The sequence below is a fragment of the Cydia fagiglandana genome, chromosome 12 (genome assembly GCF_963556715.1).
Source record: "Cydia fagiglandana chromosome 12, ilCydFagi1.1, whole genome shotgun sequence".
NCBI classification, from domain to species: Eukaryota; Metazoa; Arthropoda; class Insecta; order Lepidoptera; family Tortricidae; genus Cydia; species Cydia fagiglandana.
In genome coordinates, this window is record NC_085943.1 from 18,667,818 (window position 1) to 18,693,183 (window position 25,366).

General features: G+C 38.3%; 1 protein-coding gene across 1 annotated transcript in view; it reads right to left on the reverse strand.

The window, feature by feature from the left end:
• Positions 1 to 23,403, reverse strand: part of LOC134669690 (protein fem-1 homolog CG6966) — a 108,580-nt gene extending 85,177 nt beyond the window's left edge. The window contains exon 1 of the mRNA XM_063527368.1: positions 23,128 to 23,403. Coding sequence (XP_063383438.1) covers positions 23,128 to 23,187 — 60 coding nt within the window. The 5' untranslated portion in view covers positions 23,188 to 23,403. The remainder of the gene's footprint in view (positions 1 to 23,127) is intronic.
• Positions 23,404 to 25,366: the final 1,963 nt, after the last annotated feature.

Here is a 25,366-nt window from a genome sequence, read left to right on the forward strand (position 1 = left end):
GAAAATAAAATTTATTCTTATTCTCATATGTTCTTATTATATGCTACTAGGTATATTCTGTACACATCATGCTATAAATAGTAAATCTTACCTATCTGAACTTTTCTTCTTAATTAACATGGAACCGTAAAACATGGGTAGCATAATTCTTAAGAATTAAGTAAATTTTGACATCGAGGTTCAGAAGTTCCGCAAAAATTAATAAAGATGACGATTACAACGAGACTTTGGTTTTATTAATTATTTTTAAAATACAATAGAGGGTAAGAGATATTTCTAAATAAAAGCGCACTCGCACGACCTAGCCAATTTTTACAAATATCTCCACAAACATTCATTTACAAGTTTTGCAACTTCCAAAGAGCATATCCAAAGGGCTTAGGGCAACTTACATAATAACGGTATTGCGTTATCGACAGACAAACAGCAGCATCATAAAAGCGGCCATTACATGATCAATAACCGACTGGAAACCGTTTTGAAACGATCTGGAAACATTACACTTTATTAAGCAATTGGTTCGGTTTTGGTAATTATCTTGCCGATAATCGTTTTCAATGTTGTGCATGTCGTAATGTAAGATTAATAAAAGCATGAAACATGTTTTAACAGGTTATTAAAAAGTTTTTTAGGTGTATTGCATTGGATACATTTACTTTTTTTAAGGATTAATATAACGCCTTTGAACAGTCCTATTCTGGTTCTGACACAACACAATCCCCCAAGCTCAAACTATCAAGCTATTGCCAATACAATAAAACCCACTTAACATAAAACCTTTACAAAGAAAACCCGACTTCAAAAGAATACATAAAATAGAATATCTCGCTTCGGGTACGTCAAAGTTTCAATGTCTGGATATGAATCCATCAAGACTTGAGCGATCCCTCTTTACTTTTTACCTGATGGGATTGCGGGTTTCTACACTGTAGAAGTGTAAGTACACTAACGAACTATTACACTGTAGAACCTATAGAGGTTCTGTATTATGATGATTCGAATGCTTCTTATTAAGGTTAATCTCCCCCGCATTCGCAGTGCGGATGTCGTAAAGAAAGAAAATATGGCAACAGATAATGAGTCCCAGCCGGCCTAGAATCCAGGCCTTGGCTTACTGCCGGTGGATAACATAACAAACAAACGCACAAAGCGTCATTATTTATAATGAGCTCGTATTGATATTTAATGTTCTTCATTACGTACAAAGCAACCATAAAACAAACACAATACAAATCAAATATCAAAGCCGTTCATTGACCCATCGACTCTTGGCCCTTTCAAATCCCTCTAGGATTTTTCATGTATTTTCTATGAACTGACGCGACCCGATATCGCGACAGCGAGACTTAGTGAAGGTAAAGTTGCACTTTATCGCGACATAACAGCAACTTCATACAAAAGTTCTAATAGTTCATCAAAAATGTGGCCCAACGCTGTGACGACATACGACGGACGAGTTGGAGTTAGAATAAATTCGAGTCGCTGGCAATTCAACATATTAATACAAGTATTAGTGATGGCAATCTTGTTTTATATTCATGGCAACGTCAAGTGGAAATGATTATTATATTTAATAAGTTTGATAACGCTTATAAACCTGAAATTCCATTTAAATTGCTTGTACAAACAGCAACACTGTAAATGATTTGGGAATTAGGTAATACTTTAAGACTTACTGTGCATCGGTGGACCTTATTACAAAAGGCATAAGGTCCACCGGTGTACAGTGAACAGTGTGGGCGAAGATACCTATTAGTACAGCGGCCAGAGGGGCTTATACACTGGTTGATGTGACTGGACAGTATCGTACCGACGAGTGGTACCGTTGTGTTCGGCAGAGTTTACCGAGTACGAAATGAGAACTCGTCACTTCCTAAGACTGTGGAGGGGATAACTGTGACGTCACAAAGATGGCGGTCCCGGATTTCAAAGTTTGGATCATTACTCGGCAAGTTACTATAGGATTTTAAAAAATGAGGTGTCCTGTGAAAGCTGATAAAATGTAGAATAAAAGATGCCTTACAACTAAAAGTGTAATTCAATCAATTATTTTTTTATTTACAAAAATCCGAAAACTTTACGTTTGTCTTTTTTTTCTCACCCAAAAAACACAATGAAAACGGCCACTTAGATAAAAAATATGTTTTATAAATAATTTTGGTAGATAATTAAGCTATACGTTACTTCTTGAATTTTGTGAATCCAATAATAAATAAGTAAACTACGATAATTATACCGCGGGCGCGGCGCAGCGAACCGCGCGCGATCGGTTACCTGGAGGCGCGGGCGCGACTGAGAATGCTGTACTGTTTATCAAAAACTACCTAACATTTTTAAACGAATGATATATCAAATAAAAGATATTTAAATAACCAATAAAACCTGGTTATAAACCGGAGCTTGTCATCGTAGATATGATTCATTTCGACGTAAACAATACTATATCACTATATGGAAGAGACAGTAGGAGTTACATAAAAAAAAAATACGAGTACCTATATATATATATTTCTTGAGGATTCTTCACTCTTCAGTGTAATGTTCAGTAGAGGATTCCTGATCCGTCTTCGCATTCAAAAGCTTATGATACGTCGTGTCGTATATCTGGAGCTTGTCATCTAATACATAGTACATACAATATAGAAATAAACATAAAAAATCCATAGACGTATTCACTTTACTTTTATATTCAAAGAATAACGATTATTAGTGAGAGTTATCGAAAATAATTATCATATTAACCAAATTCATGTTATTAAGCATACGTTGGCATAAGTATCCTGGCAAAAGCGATATCTCTATAAGTTAGAAAAAATTAAATGTTGTAGAGTCAGACCAAGAATAGTCCGCAGCCCCTGGCCGGAAGCGGACGGGCTGCTGATCACGTGTAGCGACCATTCAGCCCAATTCCCTGAGGTTCGAGCTGCAGGTTACTGTCCCGGCGGCATTTCCACATCATCATCATCATCATCATCTCAGCCATAAGACGTCCACTGCTGAACATAGGCCTCCCCCTTGTTATGGGGGGTGAATGCCATAATCGCCACGCTTGGCAGGCAGGTTGGCGATCGCAGTCGAGTACACCGATTTCCACATGATTCTCCTCAAATCTTTTTGTTTTCCTGCAGAACAGAAGGACATATTTAAGTTCGATGTCCTTTAGTTCGTTTTCTTTCAGTGTGTCTCTACCAAATGTATTATATCGCGGTTCCGCATACATTCTGCTAGTAAGGTAGTAAGTATAAGTCCTCATTACCACAGTATGGACAGGAGGTGTCTCTACTAATTTCCTTTATGTTAAGAGGTCTGTTGAGTCCGTAGTCTCAGACTGCCCTTACCAAGTTTCAAAACATACCTGGTTCTCCTGTGATCTACACCTTTAATCATCATCTTCGACTGTGCTTCCATCTCCATCCATTTACCTTTTCTATGACTCCTTTCGTAACATCCGCTGACATAGGCAAAGCCGGTCCCGGACCCATATATTCCGTCTCCGCCTCCATCCTCGCCAGTTCGTCTGCCTTCTCATTTCCCGTCATTCCCTAGTGTCCTGGTACCCATGCCACCGTGACCCTTCTTTGTTTGCCTATCGAGTTAAGCTCCTCTCGACATTTTCTTACGAGAGAGGAGTTGTCCGATATTTTCTTTAGTGACTTTAGTGCTGCCTGACTATCTGTATACATATATTACAATAACGCCTTCTTGCTGCACACTCTCTTTAACTATACGTGCAGAGCGGGCTTGCACATACCTCTGCTTGGAACACGCAAATCTGCATAGTGATATTGATATTTGCTCTCCTAGTTTAGGGATCACTATGCCGCTCCTGCTAATTTCGTTTAGCTTCTTCTTGAGCTATTCGTAAAGCAGATGGTCGTCGGGTTCCTTACTCCTCCTTACCTTCTAGTTGTCTCTCTCCTACATTGTACCCAGTATTTCTTATCAAATATCGCCTGCCTTTTATTAGGTCGGTATTGGCCATCAACATCTCAATTTTTTATAGTGCCTCTCTTTGTATCAGCGCGTGTCTCTTGTCCACGTAGCTTCTTTTTCATTCCTTACATGCTTTCATTCTATATCACTATTCAAGAAGCTCTTTTCTCCACCCCATTCCAAGCTTCAAACCTAGCATTACCTACTATTGCATGTATCGGGGTCGTTCTCATATCCCCATATAGCACCCTGGGTAGTACATGTCACCGCCTTGTAGATCCAGCGGATCATTCCCAGCTTCAGCGCCCAGATCTTTCCCACTGCCCTTTTTTATGACATAGTGTTCTTATGACTTTTGCCGTCTGCTCCTTGATGTGAGTTTTGTATCTAATCTGAGCGTACTGTGTAGAGTAACTTCCAAATATTTCAGCTCATTCACCATTACTAGTTCTATAACTTGCATCTTTATGGGTTTCATCTCTTTTAGTGAATAACACTATCTTTGTTTTCGACAGATTGAGATCCAGTCCTCTCTCACTACACGTATCATTATATCTCTTACGACCGTAAAAACCGTCCCTCTCACTAGTAACACTAACTCCGTCGTCAGAGTAAGCCTGCATGTACATATCCCCCCTGTTGAACTCTTTCACCGTTGAGTCTAGCAGTAGGCACCACATCAGAGGGGACGGACGCCCCCCTTGTGGGAGCCCTTTTCTTGGACTAATTGTTTAATCTCTAATCTCAGCTGGGAGGCTACTTTCGACTTCGAGCCTTGACAATAATGTACTACTTATTAATAGCTAAAATACTTATATGTGCCTACAATGCTTAATATTTACTTATCTTCAAGTCGCTCAAATATTATCTTGTGATAATAAATTAAGTAACTTTTTACGTCTAAACGCCTTAAACTGCTTTATTCACATTTATTAGATTACCTTTTCATGCTTGGCATATAACACAATGAGTCCAATCGACACTGAAGTGACTACTTTTTGTATTTTTATTGTTTGCTTATTACTATACACTTACTATTAGACGACAAACACCAGTTTATAACCACGTTTTATTGGTTATTTAAATATCTTTCATTTGATATATCATTCGTTTAAAAATATTAGGTAATTTTTGACATACAGTACAGCATTCTCAGTGTCCGCGCCTCCAAGTAACCGAGCGCGCGCAGTTCGCTGCGCCGCGCCCGCGGTATAATCGTCGTAGTTTACTTATTTATTATCGGATTCACAAAATTCAAGAAGTAACGTATAGCTTAATCATCTACCTAAATTATTTATATAACATATTTTTTATCTATGTGGCCGTTTTCATTGTGTTTTTTGGGTGAGAACACAAAGACAAACGTAAAGTTATCGATTTTCGTAAATAAAAAAATAATTAATTGAATTACACTTTTAGTTGTAGGCATGTTGTATTCTACATTTCATCAGCTTTTACATGACACCTCATTTTTAAAAATCCGATAGTAACTTGCCGAGTAATGATCCAAACTTTGAAATCCGGGACCGCCATCTTTGTGACGTCACAGTTATCCCCTCCACAGTCTTAGGAAGTGACGAGTTCTCATTTCGTACTCAGTAAACTCTGCCGAACACAACGGTACCACTCGTCGGTACGATACTGTCCAGTCACATCAACCAGTGAATAAGCCCCTCTGGCCGCTGTACTATATTTCGTTCACTCAATCGACCTATAAACACGCCTAAGACTATCTCATGTCAATTATTTGGAAATTAGTTAATACGTGGGCCATACTGAAAGTTTCTGGATTCTGATATAATTATGAGAAGACTACTATTTTTTCTGAGTGGAATTCCAGGAATTTTCAGTATGCCCTAAGTACTATATAAGACTTCCGATACATTCACAACGCTTAGTTATCATACGCAACGCTTTAAAAGAATCCTAGCGCTTCCATTATAAGTATAACCTCTGAGTAGGCTAAATAGTTACAGATTTCTAGATCAATTAAAACTAGACGAAGAAAAACAAGTAGTAAAAAAATACGCACGCTGTTAGTTAGTGTACCTCTTCCTACTCAATATTTCCTAGTGTCTATTAAGGTGATTTATGCACATAATTATATCGCGAATAGCTTTTGGAATTCGTGACCGTGGTATATGATATGATATCATAAGCAAAAAGGTGGTAATTTACATGCTAAACACTGGCTTTTTATCAGCTTAACTTTAAAGGAAAACAAATTAATGTAAGAGTTCAGCTAACATGTATGTATAATGAAAATAATGACTATGAGTAACATGAACATCATGTTCAAGTGTATCCAAATATCGGGAACTCTTAGAAACAAATAAAAATTTGGTATAAATGTTCCGATTTTTATTGTAGTTATAAATAAGAAATCTCTGCCTCCAGGCTTCCAATATAATACAATTAGTTTTCAACGCGTAAAATTACTAATTAAATTAGAGAGACTGTTGTTTACCTCTACTTGAGTTACTGTATTTTTTTTTTGTATTTTTTTTGTATTGAATTGTGTGTAATCACTTTTAAGGAGTTTTCAAAACGCGCCTGTGTGACGGAACCTTTAACGTTATGGCAATAAACATATAAGTACACCAGTTTATCAACTTGCTTGGGTGATAGTGGTGTAATCTTACATTGATAAGTCATATCACTCATATCAGTTGAAAATAAAAACACTACTTGAAGCTTTTGTGGTATATATGGTCAAAAGTCGTCAAAAGATAAATATGGGAAGTCCTCGACATTTCACGTAGGTATAGCCCATAAGAAATGGTATTCCATTGATACAAGTATGGATAACAATAAGTAATTATAGTTGTAGCGCTCATGAGGAAAGGAAGTGGAAGAAATGAGGAACTCTTATAAGAGCTATAAGTCAGCGTTAGACATATCCTAAGCGCGCCATAACGAGCTTAGGATAAAGGCAGGTTTACAGTAGTCCAGTGACTCCAGTGACTTAGTAAAATATTACGAAAATGTATTTGATGTTGATTTAACAATACTTTTTCTTTGTTATGTAATTAAATAACAATACGAGTATTACCTTTATTCCTAGTACAGGGAGTCAACGAATTAAAGTCCTTAAAAAAAGGAGATGGCGGGACTTGGACGCATTCTACCTAAAATGGTGGGAATTTGCCCACGATGTCGGATATTTGATATTTGCGGATAGGGTCGAGTGGAGAAAACGAGGGGAGGCCTTTCTCCAGCAGTGGGACACCAAAGTAGGGTAATAAAAAAAACTATGTACAATTTGTTTACAAATTTTAATCTATAAAGTCGACTGCTACGGAGAACCCCGGACTGGCATGAGTCACTCAGTGTAAACCCGCTGCTAGCCCGGGGGACCGAACTCATTATAGAGCAAGTAGCATTTAAAGGTTTGCCTGCACGTACGCGTACGAGATACCAATTAGCGATATGGGATGTTATAGGGCTTATTAACGGCTATAAATTAAGCGTTTATATAGGTACGTTTAGGTATTGATCAAAGTCATCTCAGTCGGGAAAGATTTGCTTTAGGATGAATCGTCATCCTAAAACAAATCTTTCCCGAAAGCTCCCTCGGATCTGCAGAGGCATCTGTGACAACTTGACAGATGATTACTCCGTTTTTCTCAAAATATTTTCCTTCTAGAGCAGTGGTCGGCAACCAGCGGCCCGCGGGCCGCATGCGGCCCGCCAACCTCTCGCTTGCGGCCCGCGAGCCTCCCTGGCTATTTTGGATGTAGTACTGACGATCGAAAATGTCTGCTAAAGTCACAAATATTAACAAAGTGCGGCCCGCGTCATCTTTGTTAACTACTATGTGGCCCTTGGCTGCTAAAAGGTTGCCGACCGCTGTTCCAGAGCATCTAAGTATGTATCTTTAATATTTCGTACATAAAGCTCGAAGAAACTCTCGAGCTCTCATTGTTAACGCGCCAGGATTCGAAGTTTCGAACCTATGACCTCAAGTTTGGAAGCTACTCTTTCAAGTCATTCAGGATTTCGGCATATTTTTCCCCGTGTTCCGACCACGGAACTATCAACGTAACTAAACCAAATTTAAATGAGATTTGCGATGGCCAACTTCCTGATCCGCGCCAGCATGGAATCGTTTCCTTATTCATCGTACAAGTATTACCGGATTGCATCCTTCGTCTTCAAATTTAATATACATGTATACGTCATTTATGACATCTTATTAAAAAAATATCAGCCTATATACATCCCACTACTGGGCACAGGCCTCCTCTCATGAGCGAGAGGGCTTGGGCTATAATCCCCACGCTAGCCCAATGCGGATTGGGGACATCACATACACCTTTGAATTTCTTCGCAGATGTATCATTAATCATTTAATTTTTTTTCTATGTTTAGACTTATTAAGGAAAGCCTATTATTAAGCCTAGGAGCTTATTTCAATATTAGTCGTGGTATGGCTCACGATAGTTTAAATTTAATAATCGTTAATAATTTTCGGTTCTAATTATTTTTTGTTATTTAATAGTTCTGAAATTCATAACAGCAGATTTATTTACAATAAGGTTTGTAGTCGTTTTACCATTTTATTCTATCTTTGGCTTGACCAATCTGAAAGTAAATAAAAAATTTGCAGAACGAATTGAAATTAATTTAAATTTCACAAATAAGTGATACAGTTCGTCGTACCGTTCTTGACTCTATTTATTTAAATCAAGCAAATACTCCTAGTCGTGGAGTAATTTATTCAGCGATTTTGTTTTACATGCAAAACATGCATGTTTAATTTGTTTTGAATTTAATGAACATGGTTTATGTCAAAACTTCCGTGAGACATAGACATATGACCCGTGAGTGACCCGTTCTTGATATATTTAATATGGTTTATGTTGTTATAAAAAGTACCCTAAACTACTCGTTATTAGGGTTCCGTACCCAAAGGGTAAAACGGGACCCTATTACTAAGACTTCGCTGTCCGTCCGTCCGTCCGTCTGTCTGTCACCGGGCTGTATCTCACGAACCGTGATAGCTAGACAGTTGAAATTTTCACAGATGATGTATTTCTGTTGCCGCTATAACAACAAATACTAAAAACAGAATAAAATAAAGATTTAAGTGGGGGTCCCATACAGCAAACGTGATTTTTGACCAAAGTTAAGCAACGTCGGGCGTGGTCAGTACTTGGATGGCTGACCGTTTTCTTTTTGCATTTTTTCCGTTTGTTTTTTTTTGCTTTATGGTACGGAACCCTTCGTGCGCGAGTCCGACTCGCACTTGCCCGGTTTTTACGTATTAGGCGAAGGTAAATTCGCGGTCTGATAACGGCTATTTAGATTATTCAGCATGTATAATTAATTGTATAGCACACGACACTTCATTGTTTTTCTCTAGAATAAGATGAAAACGTGCTTTTATATTGACGACCGTGACGATTAAGGTGCATCCACACCGCAGTTAACTTTTGAATAGCAGCTATGGAGACACACTGTGCAACGGTAAATAACCTATTGTTACCGTGTTGTACCAGTGTGACTTCACAAAAGTTAACGGCGGTGTAGATGATTTAGGTTTTTTATGATAGAATCGGTCATCAAACCTATAAAATTTGGGTCAATTTCTCGCTGAGTCACCAGTTTATTCTTTGACACCCCTGGACACAGCACGCTCATTTATTTCCTTAGTCATATTATTAAAAAAAAACGCTCTATTATTGGCCACCGTATTTGTTTACGCTACGCTACAGTACACATACGACATTGTTCTCCTAATGGTTGTAACATGTATCTAAATCCAGGCCAATTTCTCGCGCTGACTCACCGAAGCATCTTTAGTTTACTCACAAAGCGCTAACCGGTTAAAATTAACCCGCTCGCGCTCGCGACCAGCGCGTTATCTTTGGCACGGCGTAAACAGCTCAAGACTGTTTACAACAAAACGTATTTAGTTACTCTGAACGCACAAGGCAGATGATGTTTTGGTTTCGTAGCCAGCCTAAGACGGATAATCAAAGAGCCTACCGCGCTAAGTTTTGTTAACTGTTTCCCTATCGCTTAGTCACTCAAGCACAGAATAAATAATAGTACTAGGTACAGAAGACTCACTCTCTAACAAAACGCGTCTGTCACGATCAGCACAGATATGGCCGCTAGGTGGCGACAGCGCCACGCGCGGCTTATGGCAAACCCCAAAATTGGGGTCGAACGGATGTAGTTTTAGCTACCTGTAGCAAAGCGACGAAATCGCGGAGTGAACCACGCCTGACTCAAGCGATAGACGCAGATAGAAAAATTTCGACGTCGGCGACTCGGCGGTGAGCCCTGGCGAATGGCGAACTGGCGAGGCGTCAAACATGCACATTGGGCAAATCGGAGCGATTTTTGATCATAGGACTGTGTGTTTATTATTATTATAATGGCAAGCCGCTTGAGATCGAGTTCTATGGCCGCAACATCACTGTATTATAGTATTTAGTCGTCCAAAGTGCACCAATATGATAAGTACATATGTACTTGGATAAACAATAAATGAAACAGGTTTCGTAAAATTAAAATTTTGTACAACTGGTGTTCAGAAATATCTAGAAAATTCAAAAGCATTGGCATTTAAATCCGGTTCTGAGCTAGCTTAGATTAGCTTAAATTTAGATACTATGTATAATGCAACCTACAATTTAAATTTCGGTAATTCATTTGCATTAAGTAATTTATCTAAATAGTGTTAACGAACTTGACCAACTTTACTATGACAACTTTCGCACGGGTTAACAAATTATACACCTAAACCTTCCTCAAGTATCACTCTATTGATAGGTGAAAACCGCATCCATCCATTTGTTCAGTACTTTTTGAGTTTATCGCGAATAAACACACAAACACAGGCGCGAGGGGGGACTTTGTTTTATAAAGCGTCTTGATGTAACGGCTCCTCTACACGATGGGCCAACGCCGGCCACTCCAAGGGACGCAGCCATGCGGTAGAATGAGTAGCAATATCACTTGCTCCCTCTAACGCATAAATGCGTCCCTTGGAGTGGCCGGCGTTGGCCCAACGTGTAGAGGAGCCATAAGGCTTTCTAGAATCTTTAACACCAAACCAACATTATTACGCTTAAAACAAGAAACATAAAATGTCCTTATAATGGCCCGTTTATATTATTTATCCTGTATATAGGTACGTTGACACAAGACAAAGCCAAGTCAACGCGCGCAACTGGAATCTAAATTAGTTCACTTACTCAGCTTCTATTCGTTTTGCCCTTTTCGCTCATATCATGCACTTATTTTCATTTTGAACTTAAGCCACAAGTATTTAAAGTTGAATTTAGAATAGGCTCAAATGAATTGCACTTTAGCTAGGCAGTTTCAAAAGGTCGTATGAGTCATTGAATTCCCACGCATAATACGTCAGTTTGTAAGTAATGGAGTGTTTCGTCCACTTGTGCTGAGTCAGCCGGTCATTCGCTCTTAGCCAGGAAGAAGAACAAGGAAGACACCTGTTTTTGTGCTTGAGTGCTTCCTATAGTTCACTTTGTTAGGCCGATTTCTTTGGCAAGGTGCCAAGATAATACAAAGGTGGTTTTTGCGGCAAGTGCCTTTGTGTGACGGCCTATAGATAGTATCATCATCATCACATCGGTTCCTTTAGAATTAATTAATAATAAAGAAAGGCGCTATAATATCGTGACTACTTTGAAAAAAAAAATCTCGTATCTTGTTCTGTCAATCAAAAGAAAAATGTGGTAACTATGTATGGGATGCATACAGAGGTAATGCGTTTTAACTTTGAGTAGCAGTGCGAGATTAGAGATTTTATATACAATTTTTGGTTTATGGGAAAAGATTTTAAGTTATTATTACTATAATCTTGGCTCCAAGGACATTTACTTAGACTGACTTAGAGGATAGTCCGTCAAAAAAATGTGTAAAAACTAGGTAAGTACCTATAATTTTACACAATTTTACTATAAGGTAATTTTTCTCCCGACTGACGGAGGGAGTGAAATGTTGTTTAAAATATACTTGGGGGTGACTGCGTGACAAAACCCCTTTAAATAAAATACATGTAGGGCAAACCTTGGCTATTTGGTGATACGTAGTTATTCGGTGATAGTCAGTATTATTGTCTTTTAGCCGAGTTGCCCGGTAATTTTAATGCACAATGTTCAAGAGATACCATGGATGTGACTAATGTGGTGTAATATGGTTTAAAGTAATATAATTACCAGGTAACGCGAATAAAAGACATTAAAACTGACTATCACCGGATAACCACGTATCACCGAATAGCCAAGGTTTGCCCCACATATATAAGTAGATTTAAAAAAATACTTGTACGTAGACTACGTATGTAGGTATATGTGTGTTTATATCTGCACACTTCAATATAACAATGCGCATCTTTTCATGGACTTATTTACATTTACTTATCTTAGTTGTTGAGGCAACAATGGCAACAGAAAATTGACTTAATCAAGTAAGAACAAACATCAATACTCTTAACTGTCCATCGGTACCAAAGAATATAATACTCACTAGGAGAAGAACGGTAACTCCATACAAAAAAATGTCCCCAACCGTTTATACGTTTATACTACTGGCGCCCTCGATGTGTACCAATGGAACTAAAGTTGACAACCGGTTTAGCCTGGCGGGTATTGGTATTATAGGTATATAGTAATTATGTTGATAAACATATTTGTTATCTTCATATCACGAAATATATGAAAGATGCAAATATTACCCCTTGTTTGTGGTATTATCTATTGATTTAAATAAAAGGCATATTTATGTTTATAACATTGTATTATGTTTTACATATAGAAATATACACTGAAAATTAAACCCTGACAACTTAATAAAAATAGACATTAATAAAGCGCATTCACAAAGTTTTCAGTATTATACAAATAACATTAGGCATGCCTACCTAAACCTATTACACTTTACACACAGATACACTACACTTTACACACGGCATTTTACACAGATTTCTAACTTGTATTCATTCATACATTTCTTCACGGTTAATTAATACGCTTTCCAGATGCGTTATGACTCGGTTCCTTCTGAACCCACTAAAGCTGTATAAATTTCACTCTGGCTGCTTCAACAGCCGTTGCTCCGCATTTAGCACATTTTCTATGTGCATTGCTGTAGTCTATGTATGTCGGTACAGACTTACAGTCTTAAGTGGTTGTACCGCTACGTTGTATTTATTATTTAAACATTTAATAAATAAAATTTTCGTTATGAACTTTAACCACAGCAGTTGGACAGAGTCATTGACAAATATATTTTTTTATTATGGTGGGTAGACGTACCTACCCTCCATATATTTTATGAATATTGATAAAGACAGTTGGAAGCAAATATTCATTATAAAACTTAATCGCGTGTAATTAAGTTTTAAGCGTTTTAAGTCCCGTTTTATGATTAATTATGTATAAAATTCGTGATAATTTAAATCAGAGTTGGGAGCAATGTTGCTTTAGAAAAATGTTTTTATTTTTATTACTCGCAACTTTTTCTCGGAGGCCAACGCACACATAGAAGCTTCAGGCGCACACATGCGCAATTATTTGGGGACATAACTTTCTTAGGAAGTGAACAGGCCTTGATCGGTACCATCGGTGGACCTTATGCCTTTTGTAATAAGGTTTATGAACTGTCAGTTTACAGTGTGGGCGATGGTACCTATTTACCTATTTTCATAGTTATTGTCAGTAAGAGAAAACTTTTTAGAGATGATAAGACCACCTGTCTTTTCACCGTTCTTTAGACATCGGTTACACGCTAATTCTGGCGTCAGTTCAGTCCATCAGTCTGGTCAGACTGACGGGAGAATTATCGTGTAACACGCGGACTGATGGACTGACGGTCTGGACTGATGAAAATTTAAATTTTTAGATAATATTCGTCAGTCCATCTTGAATTACAGAAAACTGATAGGAGACTGGTCGTGTAACCTCTTTGTGTCATTCTCGCGTCAGTCACCGTCCATGCAACAATGGAATGATGGACTGAACTGACGCCAGATTTAGCGTGTAACCGATTTCTATTGTCGTAATTTTATCAGTCTGTTGTCAGTCTGGACTGATCGTGTAACCGTGTCCATTTTCCATCATTCTGGCTAAATCGACTGATACACGTTGTGGAGCCTCAGCTTATACCAGAACAAGCGGGATTCCGAGCTGGAAAGTCATGCACAAGCCAGACACTAAAGCTAACGCAGCACATCGAGGATGGTTTTGAACTCGGCATGGTTACTGGAGTCGCGTTTGTTGACCTATCAGCGGCTTATGACACTGTCAACATCAGGATCCTGCTACATAAAGTTGCTAGCATCACGCGGGACAGGGGTTTTGTCAGGATTCTCAGTGAGCTGCTTCGTAACCGCTGCTTTCAGGTCCAACTCAATGCGGAAAAGAGTCGGTGGCGACGGCAAAAAAATGGTCTCCCCCAAGGAAGCGTACTGGCTCCGACCCTCTTCAACATCTATACAAACGACCAGCCCTGCCCGCCAGAAACAAAGCGATTTCTATATGCTGATGATCTGGCCCTAGCAGCACAGTGCCAATCGTTTGAAAGGATCGAGGAGATCTTGTCGGAAGGGCTGGAACAGCTCGGGACATATTATAAGGCCAATTGCCTTCGGCCGAATCCGAGTAAAACGCAGACCTGCGCATTTCATCTTCGCAATAAACAAGCGCACAGGCCCCTAATCGTAATGTGGGACGGAGAGGCAATAGAGCATTGCTTCCAACCAAGGTACCTGGGAATCACGCTAGATAGGGCACTGACTTTTAAAAACCATTACGCCAACACCCGTATGAAGGTCAGCGCGCGTAATAACCTGCTGCGGAGGCTGACATCTACAAGTTGGGGTGCGACTGCACATACTGTGCGCACCACCGGACTGGCACTATGTTTTTCTGTCGGTGAGTTTGCTTGCCCAGTCTGGCACCGGTCCGCACACGCAGGCCTGGTAACCGCCGCACTCAACGATACCTGCCGCACCATAACTGGTTGCCTACAGTACAGCCGACCCCGCTCAACAAGTTGTACCCGCTTGCGGGTGTGGCTCCACCAGACATTCGCAGAGAGGTGGCATGTGCTATCGAAATGCGGAAACAACAGACTGACCCACGCCATCCGCTCCACGGCCATAACCCGCCGCCTGGCCGCCTTAAAAGCCGCAAAAGTTTTGTCAGATGTACCAGCCCGCTGCTGGGCGAACACTCCGACGCTCGCTGTTCACTTTGGCGGAGCCGGTGCCCGCCACCAGACATATATGTACCAGTGTCAGAACAACTACCACCCGGCCACAAGGAACCATGGCCCATCTGGAAGGCGCTGAACAGGCTCAGGTCCCAGGTCGGCCGTTGTAAACAAAACATGGCCGTTTGGGGACTGCTTCGCGGCCATTCGACTCATTGCACCTGCAACACAGCACCGCAAACTATGGCGCACCTGCTGGCGTGCCCCGCGTGCCCGTACTCCTGCTCGGAATCTGACCTGAGGGACGCGACGGTCAGGGCTGTCAGCACCGCTGCTTTCTGGGCATCCACTGTTTAAATTTAAGAGGAACCTCGACACGAGAGAAGAAGATCATTCTGGCAAATCTGGCATCAGTCAAAACTCGAATGGACTGATGGACTGAACTGACGCCAGAATTAGCGTGTAACCGATGTCTTAGATTTAAGTCCATGCGTTCTTTTTTTTCTTCTGTTTTGTTCCGTCTTGTGTTGTATTTCGCTTTTACATGTTATCAACTTGTCATCCACCATATATCGAAAACGAATGACTGACATATTTTTCATTCACCTTATCATTTGCTTGGCCGACGAATACACCAGATAACATACTTACCTCGATACATATATTCAAACAACCCTAATTGTTATTGTTCCTAAAATCACGCATCGATCTACCAACTTTTGGTCTAAAGAGTTTATGTGTTAATAAATTCGATTCAACTTAGAACATTTTAACTTTAAATGTGATATTAGTCAAATATTCTACTTCTAGTTACTTTACAATGTCTTTATCATTAGAACTTATAGTTCCCCGTATTATATCATCATCATTGGCCTGTAACATCATCATCAATAAGATGATGGTTTAAACAGCGTCCATAAGAATGACTATTAAGACAGAGCATTTAATAACTGAGAGTGGCCATTAACAGTTTACCCTTCTGCCAAAAACTTGCACAATCGTGCAAACTTTTGCATGCAATAACATGGTTATTTGTACGTTATGGCTCATGTACACGATGGGCCAACGCCGGCCACTCCAAGGGACGCATTTATGCGTTAGAAGGAGCAAGTGATATTGCTATCTCATTCTACCGCATGGCTGCGTGCCTTGGAGTGGCCGGCGCTGGCCCATCATGTAGGAGCCATTATGGTACATTACGTTACAAGTGCGAAAAATAGGAAATTCACTACCGAAGGAAGTGTTAATCGACACGAGTTGCGAATTACCTTTTCGCACATTCGCCTACACTTTTCGCCTTTTCGTACATTCGACGTCAAAGAAGATATGTTTACACTTTTCACCTTATTACAAAGGAGTAAGGTGCAAAAGTGTAAACATATCTTTGACGTCGACTGTACTGCAACAAATTAATATTAACATTTTATAGGTATTGATATTTTGTTTCTTTTTGAAGTGTCATGTTTATAAATACTTGTTTATGTTTGAAACAGCTATATTTATCCGTTGTGTGGCTATTTACAAGTGGAAATAGCCACATTTCTGAAGTGTAGCGATATTGATAATAGCTTTATCTCGTATGATGACAACAATAATGTTTTTCATTTAAATGTACTTCAATTAGTAAACTTTACATTAAACTCAAATTGCCACGACTATAGTTCGTTTTTTTAGCATTAGAAATAAGGTAAACAATCTTGATGTGTCTTAATTGAAAAACACATTTTAAAAATAACTTACGGCAAATATGTAACAATTATGAATCTAATACGATCATTTATATTATTCTGCTTTCATGAGTAATAGTTTTTGATTTTTAAAAAGCGGGTTTCAATTAAAAGACATGTCAAAATTGCTTACCTTCTTGCAAGTTCTTTCTAATGCTAAAAAAAACGGACTATAAATATGAAATGTATGAAAAGGGTGGTCGTCAATTCGTCATGGTTATTAGTTAGACGCAATAAACAACAAATTTTGTGATAATAGTCGTCATTTGTTATTAATTAACTGAAGTAGATTGACCGTTAGGTTTATTGGAAAGGAAGCTATGTTACCTATGTATATATGTGTTTTATACTAAGGAGCAAAACGAGCGTGCTATTCCTTATGATAGTACAAAATTACTCACATTTGATACTTAGAGTTACAATGCAACATACAAGCGACATATACCTACAAAACAGATCCTCAGAAACAGCACTAATACTTTCTTTCTTCTTTCACTCAAAGGGACCGAAATATCACACAATTTTTTACTTTCTCAACAGGTTTTTACCATCTATATGTAACATATTAGTACTTAAAAAAATCACCTGCTCCCATTTTCGAATCAAATATACCTACTTTTGATCGCATCCAATTAGTCTTTGAAAAAGACAGGTCTCTCCATCGTCCTAAATTCCATAGTATTCCAAAAACTTCATCGAGTTTCCTTATTTAACTTGACCTCGTATTGCGTAGTGAGTATACTAGATTGCAGGTCAAAGTTAAACTGGTCCTTGATATGAATAACAAGCAAATCCCGATTCCATCTCGGCGCCCACACGCTGTATTAAACGCGCTTGAATAAGGTCGATGCTCTCCCACCTACTTTCCCTATGGAATGCTCCAGCGTAGTGTTTTGATACGGACGGTCGCCGCATTTCTAGAATAATGTTTTTGTTTTTAATAACACGTCGGTGGCAATCAGGCATACGGCCAGTAATTCCTGCAACTCCAGAGGTGTCAATTTGCATTAATGCTTTAGAAACTTATACATTACTGTACCACACTGTTAGTATAGTCCCTCGAGAAGACCTCGGCAGAGTTCATTCCCAATCCCAAGAAAAGGAACGCCTAAAGTTTGACAAATTTTATTTTTACGTGTAAATTCAATAATGTAATAGTAATGGATCCAACTCTCATCTTTATTTATTTAAACTGTATGCCATGCAAATAAAATAGTACAAATACTACAAATGGTGGATAATCAATTTAATGCCTCAAGTTGGTGTAAGGCCATAAGGCATTATCTGCCAGTCAACCATTAGGCCAAAAAGGAACGTTTGTTAGGTGCAGGACTTTATAATTGAGATTATGTTATTAACTATAAAAAAATAGAATCATTTACAAACGCAACAACATAATGCTACTGATATCATTTATACTATTTATAGCATCAACTTTTTAGTAAGTACCGTAAGTAGCATTATTTATTAGCAACCCAATACTGATGCTAACGAAACTACGTTCCAGTTTTTACCTCAACAATTTCCAAGTGATAATTAATTTACTAGAGCAAGCGACCAATAAACCAGATAGAAACAACTAACTTTACATAATGGGAAACTTTAATTATCTACCCGTTAAGTTAGATTGAATGTAAGGCGTGTTAATTGACTACAACAAACTCCTTTTCAAAAGGGAGTAAAAAAAGATTAGGTATAATAGAAAGTAACGTACACTTATTGCCATTTCGTAAGTACATACTGCCAAAAAGGTGAAGTGAAACAGTTGGGCGTGTAATTGAAATACCTAAGTTACTTTTCAAATGCATTTAGGATTGCCATACGTCCGGATTTGTCCGGACATGTCCGGATTTTTAACCCTTTGTCCGGATTACGGCCATACTTGGCATGTGTCCGGATTTTTAGGAATGACCTTAATTATAAAAATAAAATGCGCGCCCAGGGAGGGGCCTACGGGATCGGGCGAAGGGAAAGGGAAAAGTAGATCCACGATACAGTACACCGCAGAGAGCAGCGCGCCGCCGGGGCGTCGTTCAAGCTACGCCAAATCTCTGCTACAAGAAATGTCCGGATTTTTAGGGTGATGTCCGGATTTTTATCAGGACATTTAATTCTTCCATATGGCAACCCTAAATGCATTCGATACTTCACTTCGTTTGACTACATACATAGCATCTGCTTACACTTAAAAACTAACTGGTTTATTCGCCTGTTTACCATCTGGGGGCCCTATCCTTTTTTGCTAACGACGTAGTATTAAACAACTTACAAAACCTTCCACTTCATAAGTACCTACATTCTATGTTTTAATACGTATATGTAATCACAAAACAGGTATCAGGTCTCCGTTCCCTGCAGTTATGTAAAGGCGAAACCGCTTCCTAGACACTAGGAAGCCCGTGGGAAATTGAGTTATGGATGTGATTGAACACTTGTCAATTTACTGTGACGCAAGTCTTTGACATAAAATTGTGTTTAAATTTCACTAAGTTAGTACGTTTTCCTTATTATCAGAGCTCGGCAGGGGTGAGCCATTTTGACGTCACTTATGTCAAGTATCGATATTAATATAGATACACCTTAGAAAGAAATATTAAAATAAACCTTTATTAATTATAATTAAACTAAAATGACAATGCCTTATGTACAAATAAACTTTAATAGTAGCATATGGATGGATATTTATATTATTTGAAGAGGTTTACTAAAAAAAGCTTGCTATAAAATTCAATTGTTTTAATCGTATTGGAAAGGCAGCCTAAATAAAATAATTTCTTTAGTTATTAAATTACACCACATATAATATACCATCGAATGACAAGGCACGTCCATGTTGTGCAAACTCTGAAAACAGCTCACCCCCGCCGAGCTCTGCTTATTATAGAATAGAATAGAAATTCATTTAATCAAGTAGGATTTTACAATTTATTTTGCATATGTTCTGAAGTTAAGTGTTGGTGACTACCTAGGTTTGGTTCTTGCGAGTTATTCTGGTAAAGGTTTTAGTGTTTATCTATAAGTTGCTTGAAAGTAAAGACAAACTATTATTCATTTGAAGTGCAGTTGAGGATACACATTTTTCACAATTCACTTAACAATTGAATCTATTCCATTGTAGCCATATATAAGCCATATTACAGTAAAAGACACATGCATTTTAATATACCTACCCAATTAGTTAAAATTGGGTCAAAATCGATGATCAATATGTATTGTAGGATAATCATAAATATCAACTAAAAAATAAAACCGGGTAAGTGCGAGTCGGCCTCGCGCACGAAGGGTTCCGTAATCCGTACCATAATCAAAAAAAATGCAAAAAAAACGGTCACCCATCCAAGTACTGACCACTCCCGACGTTGCTTAACTTTGGTCAAAAATCACGTTTGTTGTATGGGAGCCCCATTTAAATCTTTATTTTATTCTGTTTTTAGTATTTGTTGTTATAGCGGCAACAGAAATACATCATCTGTGAAAATTTCAACTGTCTAGCTATCACGGTTCGTGAGATACAGCCTGGTGACAGACAGACGGACGGACGGACGGACGGACGGACGGACAGCGAAGTCTTAGTAATAGGGTCCCGTTTTACCTTTTGGGTACGGAACCCTAAAAACATAAGAAGTAGCTAAGCCTTGAGTAGTGGGCTCTAGTTAAATGTATCAGTCCAATATAAGTCCAATAATTTGAGAAGTATGTAAGTATATGTTAGGTTAAGACTTAAGAGGCATGTTGAAAGCATGACAATAAGTACAATTTTTTAATTTTCATTGCATGAATATTGAATATGAATGAATATTCATTATACAATGCAGATTAAACAAAAACTTCATGTAAATGTTCACACAATTTACATGTAGTACTTATTTGAATATTTATTTCCTAATTTATAGTTCGTTTTTTTAGCATTAGAAAGAACTCCGCAGAAGCAAGTGTGCAGTTTTTATCAGGCTCGTTAATTGTTAATAATTATTGAATTATCTAATGTAGCATGGTCAATACATATAATTTACTTCAAATTGTTACCGCTAAAAGTGCCAGATTTAGAACCACAAGCGAACTTCTGCGAAGTTCTTTCTAATGCTAAAAAAAACGGACTATAGTTAACAACATTGTACACAAATTTTATAGTTCTATATTTAGAATTGTTTTTTTTTTGTTTTCAATATACCATATATGGGGTCGAAAAGTGCTCGAGTGGAGACCACGGACTAGCAAGTGCAGCGTAGGACGTCCACCCACAAGATGGACAGACAACCTTGTTAAGGTCGCCGGAAGACGCTGGATGCGGGTGGCTTCCAACCGGTACAAATGGAGGTCCAAGGGGGAGGCCTATGTTCAGCGGTAGACGTCTTATGGCTGAGATGATGATACCATATATAATAAGTTGGTGGCAACACAGTATATGGGTTGCCTAATAGTAAGTATTTTGCAAGATATATTTATGCCCTATTTTACTGCTAGTTGTCTCATTCATATTGTACATAAGAGACGAAAGTTGGTGATCCTTATGACATTTTGAGAAAAGATAATGTAACAAGAACATGGTTGATATTAAACAACATATTTTAAAATGTTTAGACGAAAAAACGGTTTCACTCACTTGAATTATAGCGACTAAAAATTCAAGTGAGTGAAACCATTGTCGTCTAAACATTTTAACAACATGGTTCAACACATTAGAGTTAAATGGATTCAATTTATTTGAAAATAGCTGAAATATAGACTGCTGATAGCTGATTCTTAACAAACATCCCTCACTTCGCAATTTCACATATGGGACAAGGCATACGAAAGGGTCTCTATTGTTTCCCAAAAAGTAAGTCATATTGTATTGTTTGCCTGCATTTTCGTTATTTTTCATTTTTATTTTTATTTTATATCCTTGTATCAGAATATGTGATGTATCGTTTGTTTAATTATTTTCCATTGGTAATTATTCTATGTGCCCTTTGGCAAAGGCCTCCGCCAACACTTTCCAATCTTCTCTTTTCTGTGCCAGTCTGTTCCAGGTTTTGCCAGCTGTTTTTACCAGATCATGCTCCCATCTTCTGAAAGGTTTTCCTCTCTTTCTCTTGCCCTCTCTTGGGTACCATAGTGTTGCTGATTTATTCCATTTGTCTTCTCCTCTTATTACATGGCCAGCCCATTTCCACTTAAGTGTTCTTAGTTTTTGCACCACATCTTGGGTCTTTGTAGCTTTCCTGATTATGTTGTGGTTGATTTTATCTATTTTCCTCTTTCCCATCATGCTTCGTTGGCAAGTACGAAGTTTGGTTTGTTGTGATTCGGTGAGCGCCCATAATTTGTTAAACACAATTTATTTGTTTCAGTAACGCATCATTTTTCAACCTTGCTTCGAAAATAAACCTAACCTAGCTATTACCTTACGAAAATCCTAAAAAGTTAATGGTTTCAGTTTTATGACTAATAATAATCTGACAAAGAATAAATACATTATAACTTACAACTTTATGGGAAACAAAGGGACCCATATGAAAGGTTAAAAATTCTAACAATGAAAACTATAAGTTTAGACAACTCCTCAAATTGTATGAAAACAAATTAAATTGCATTTTGTTTTCATACTTAACTCATTCATGCATTAAGTAATGTGGTATTTTCGAGATAAATTATATAACTATTTGTAATCAATGTGGTTATTACACTTTATTGTGCTTGTTTTCAAAATGAAAAGTACTTACCTTAGTACTAGAAATGGGCAAATAAATCATGTTTGTTGTATGGGAGCCCCAATAAATATTTATTTTATTCTATTTTTAGTATTTGTTCTTATAGCGGCAACAGCAAACATCTTCTGTGAAAATTTCAACTTTCTAGCTATCACAGGTTCATGAGTTACAGCCAGGTGACAGACAGACAGGCGGACAGTGATGTCTTAGTAATAGGGTCCCCTTTTTACTTTTTGGGTATGGAACCCTAAAAGGCAGATAACGTGAATATTTCGTACAAAACAATTGCAAGGAATAATATTAGAGCACGTGGCGTAAATGAAAACTCTTGGACCAAAAATAGCCACATGAACCACATATCAACTGTAATGTTGCAACATTTAGCACCCCAATTTCGTAAATACACAGCGGAATGCAGGTAACTGTGCACAATTTCTACAGTTACTCTGCCAGTTCATTTGGCATATAGACTATTTACGTTTACGTAAGTATAGGAGAAATATTTCTTACAACATCGATACTTAAACATATACTTTATTAATACAATATGTGTCTCTACATTGTCCTTAGCATTTAATACTTACTTTCAATCGCGTTAAATTCCCATCTCTCGCTGCGTTAAAAACGGCTGTTTTGAAATCCATTTTGCTTTGCCTCTGAGCGACGCAAAATCCTCAGATAATTAAACTACCACTTCAAAAACAACACTTCCTTTTGGTAATAAACATTGAAAAATCACTGATTCACGTGGTAAATTAATTCAAGCAACCAAAATGCGTGGTTTATTTCAAAACACTCCGATCGACTTCTTTCTTATCGAACAGCTGCACCGCGACGGCGACGGTCTACCATTACTGCCATTTTGTCAGTGTTGCCACGTGTTGGAATTTAAAATCCCTCAATATTGTATTGTATAGCGATCTTAAATGCTATATAAATTTTTTTATATAATATAATAAAAATAAGGTTTTTTTATTTAAATTTAAATTCAATCCCTTCCCGTGACCAACCATCTTGAGCTTCTTGGTCTAAGTCTAAAATCGAACCTAAACTTCGGGTCGACTATTAAGTCCAGGGCTAAAACTGCTGCCAAGAAACTTGGTGTCCTATTTAAGGTGAGGCGGTACTTCACGCCGAGTCAGTTTCTCCCCTTATACCAAGCACAGGCCCGTTCGTGCATGGAATACTGCTGCCACCTTTGGGACGGTTCCGCCAAGTATCAGCTGGCGGCCCTGGACTCAATAGAGCGCCGGGCTCATAGACTTTTAGGCGATGACCAAGTGTCAAATCGAAGTTACAGAGCTTCGATCATCGCCGACGAGTCGCATGTCTATCGGTGTTCTATCGGATACTTTCTAGAGAGTACGCACAAGAGCTGCATGACCTGATCCCACCATCCCCTTTCCATCATCGGATGTCCAGGCGCGGGGGGCGAATGCATCCGTTCGTGGTTAATATTCCATTTGTCCGCACAAAACGATTTGCCTCGTCTTTTTTGGTAAGGACGGCTAAGGAATGGAATGCGCTCCCGTCATCTGTATTCCCTGAGAAATATGACCTCGGTCTCTTTAAAGCTAGAGTGAATAGGCTATTACTGAACCGGTGAGCTCCATCTTAGGCATCTGTCTTCACTTTCCATCAGGTGTGACTAGAGCCAATCGCCGTTCAATTTTTAATAAAAAAAAATTAAAAACACCTTATGGCCGTTTGAAAGAGACAGAGGCAAAGGTGAGCAGTCAAAACCGTAATTAATAATAGACTCTACTAAAGAAGTATAAATACATTTCAACGTGCTAACGGGAACTTTAAAACTAAGATGGTAAAATATGCTTAAAAGTATTCTTAATTTATTACTAATGTAATGTACATGAGTCGTCCAGGAGAAGTTTTCGTCGATTTTCATGCCAGAGTTAGACCAAGAAAAGTCTGCAGCGATTTTGGTAGCCCACGCAGTGCAAGTGTTATTTATACATCCTAATTTAATAGCTTTTGACTTTTAAAATGACACTTGCACCGCGTGGGCTATCAAAATCACTGCAGATAGACTACCGCGAACCACGTTCGACGTGTTACCTCCCTGAGCGGCTACCGCGAAAACCGAAATTCGCAAATTGCGGGGATCTTTCTCTTTTACTCCAACGAAGGCGTAATTAGAGTGACAGAGAAAAATCCCCGCAATTTGCGAACTTCGATTTTTGCGGTTACTCAACTGTTTATTTAATTTAGAACACCTCATCTACACATTCAGAGTGCAGACTTTTCTTGGTCTGACTCTAACTCCTTGCGCTTACTAGAGTAAACTGTACAAAAACTATACCTCTTGCATTTTATGATGGTTCCGATGGCAGTTACTTAAAGTTTGTATTGGTTGCTTAATTTAAAATAAAATTTCGATGTATTTTAATAGGTACTTAAAAGTTACTTTTTTAAAATTAATTTAATTTGCTAAATATTAAATATCTTAAGAAGGGGTCACTCACGTATTTAATATGTACGGAAGTTTTGTTAATTTGCTAAACTTCCAAAAAATTACTAGAAACATTTTAAGTGACATTTATTCCATAAAAAATAAAGTCATTTTCCCTCATAGAAGTAGCATCCTATAGAAGTGGTATACGCGTGCCTCCGTGAGGGACAAAACATACGCAAATGCGACACTGTGATTGGTCGAATTCATTTGTTGCCCACCATTATCAATACTAAAAAAAAGGTGGGGAACAAATAAAATGTGAGACTGTGACAAGGACAAACAATAATAGCGCTTTCGCTGCTACTCCTACTGAAAGATACATAAGACTATCCCGTTCTGTCAGTTATCCCCAC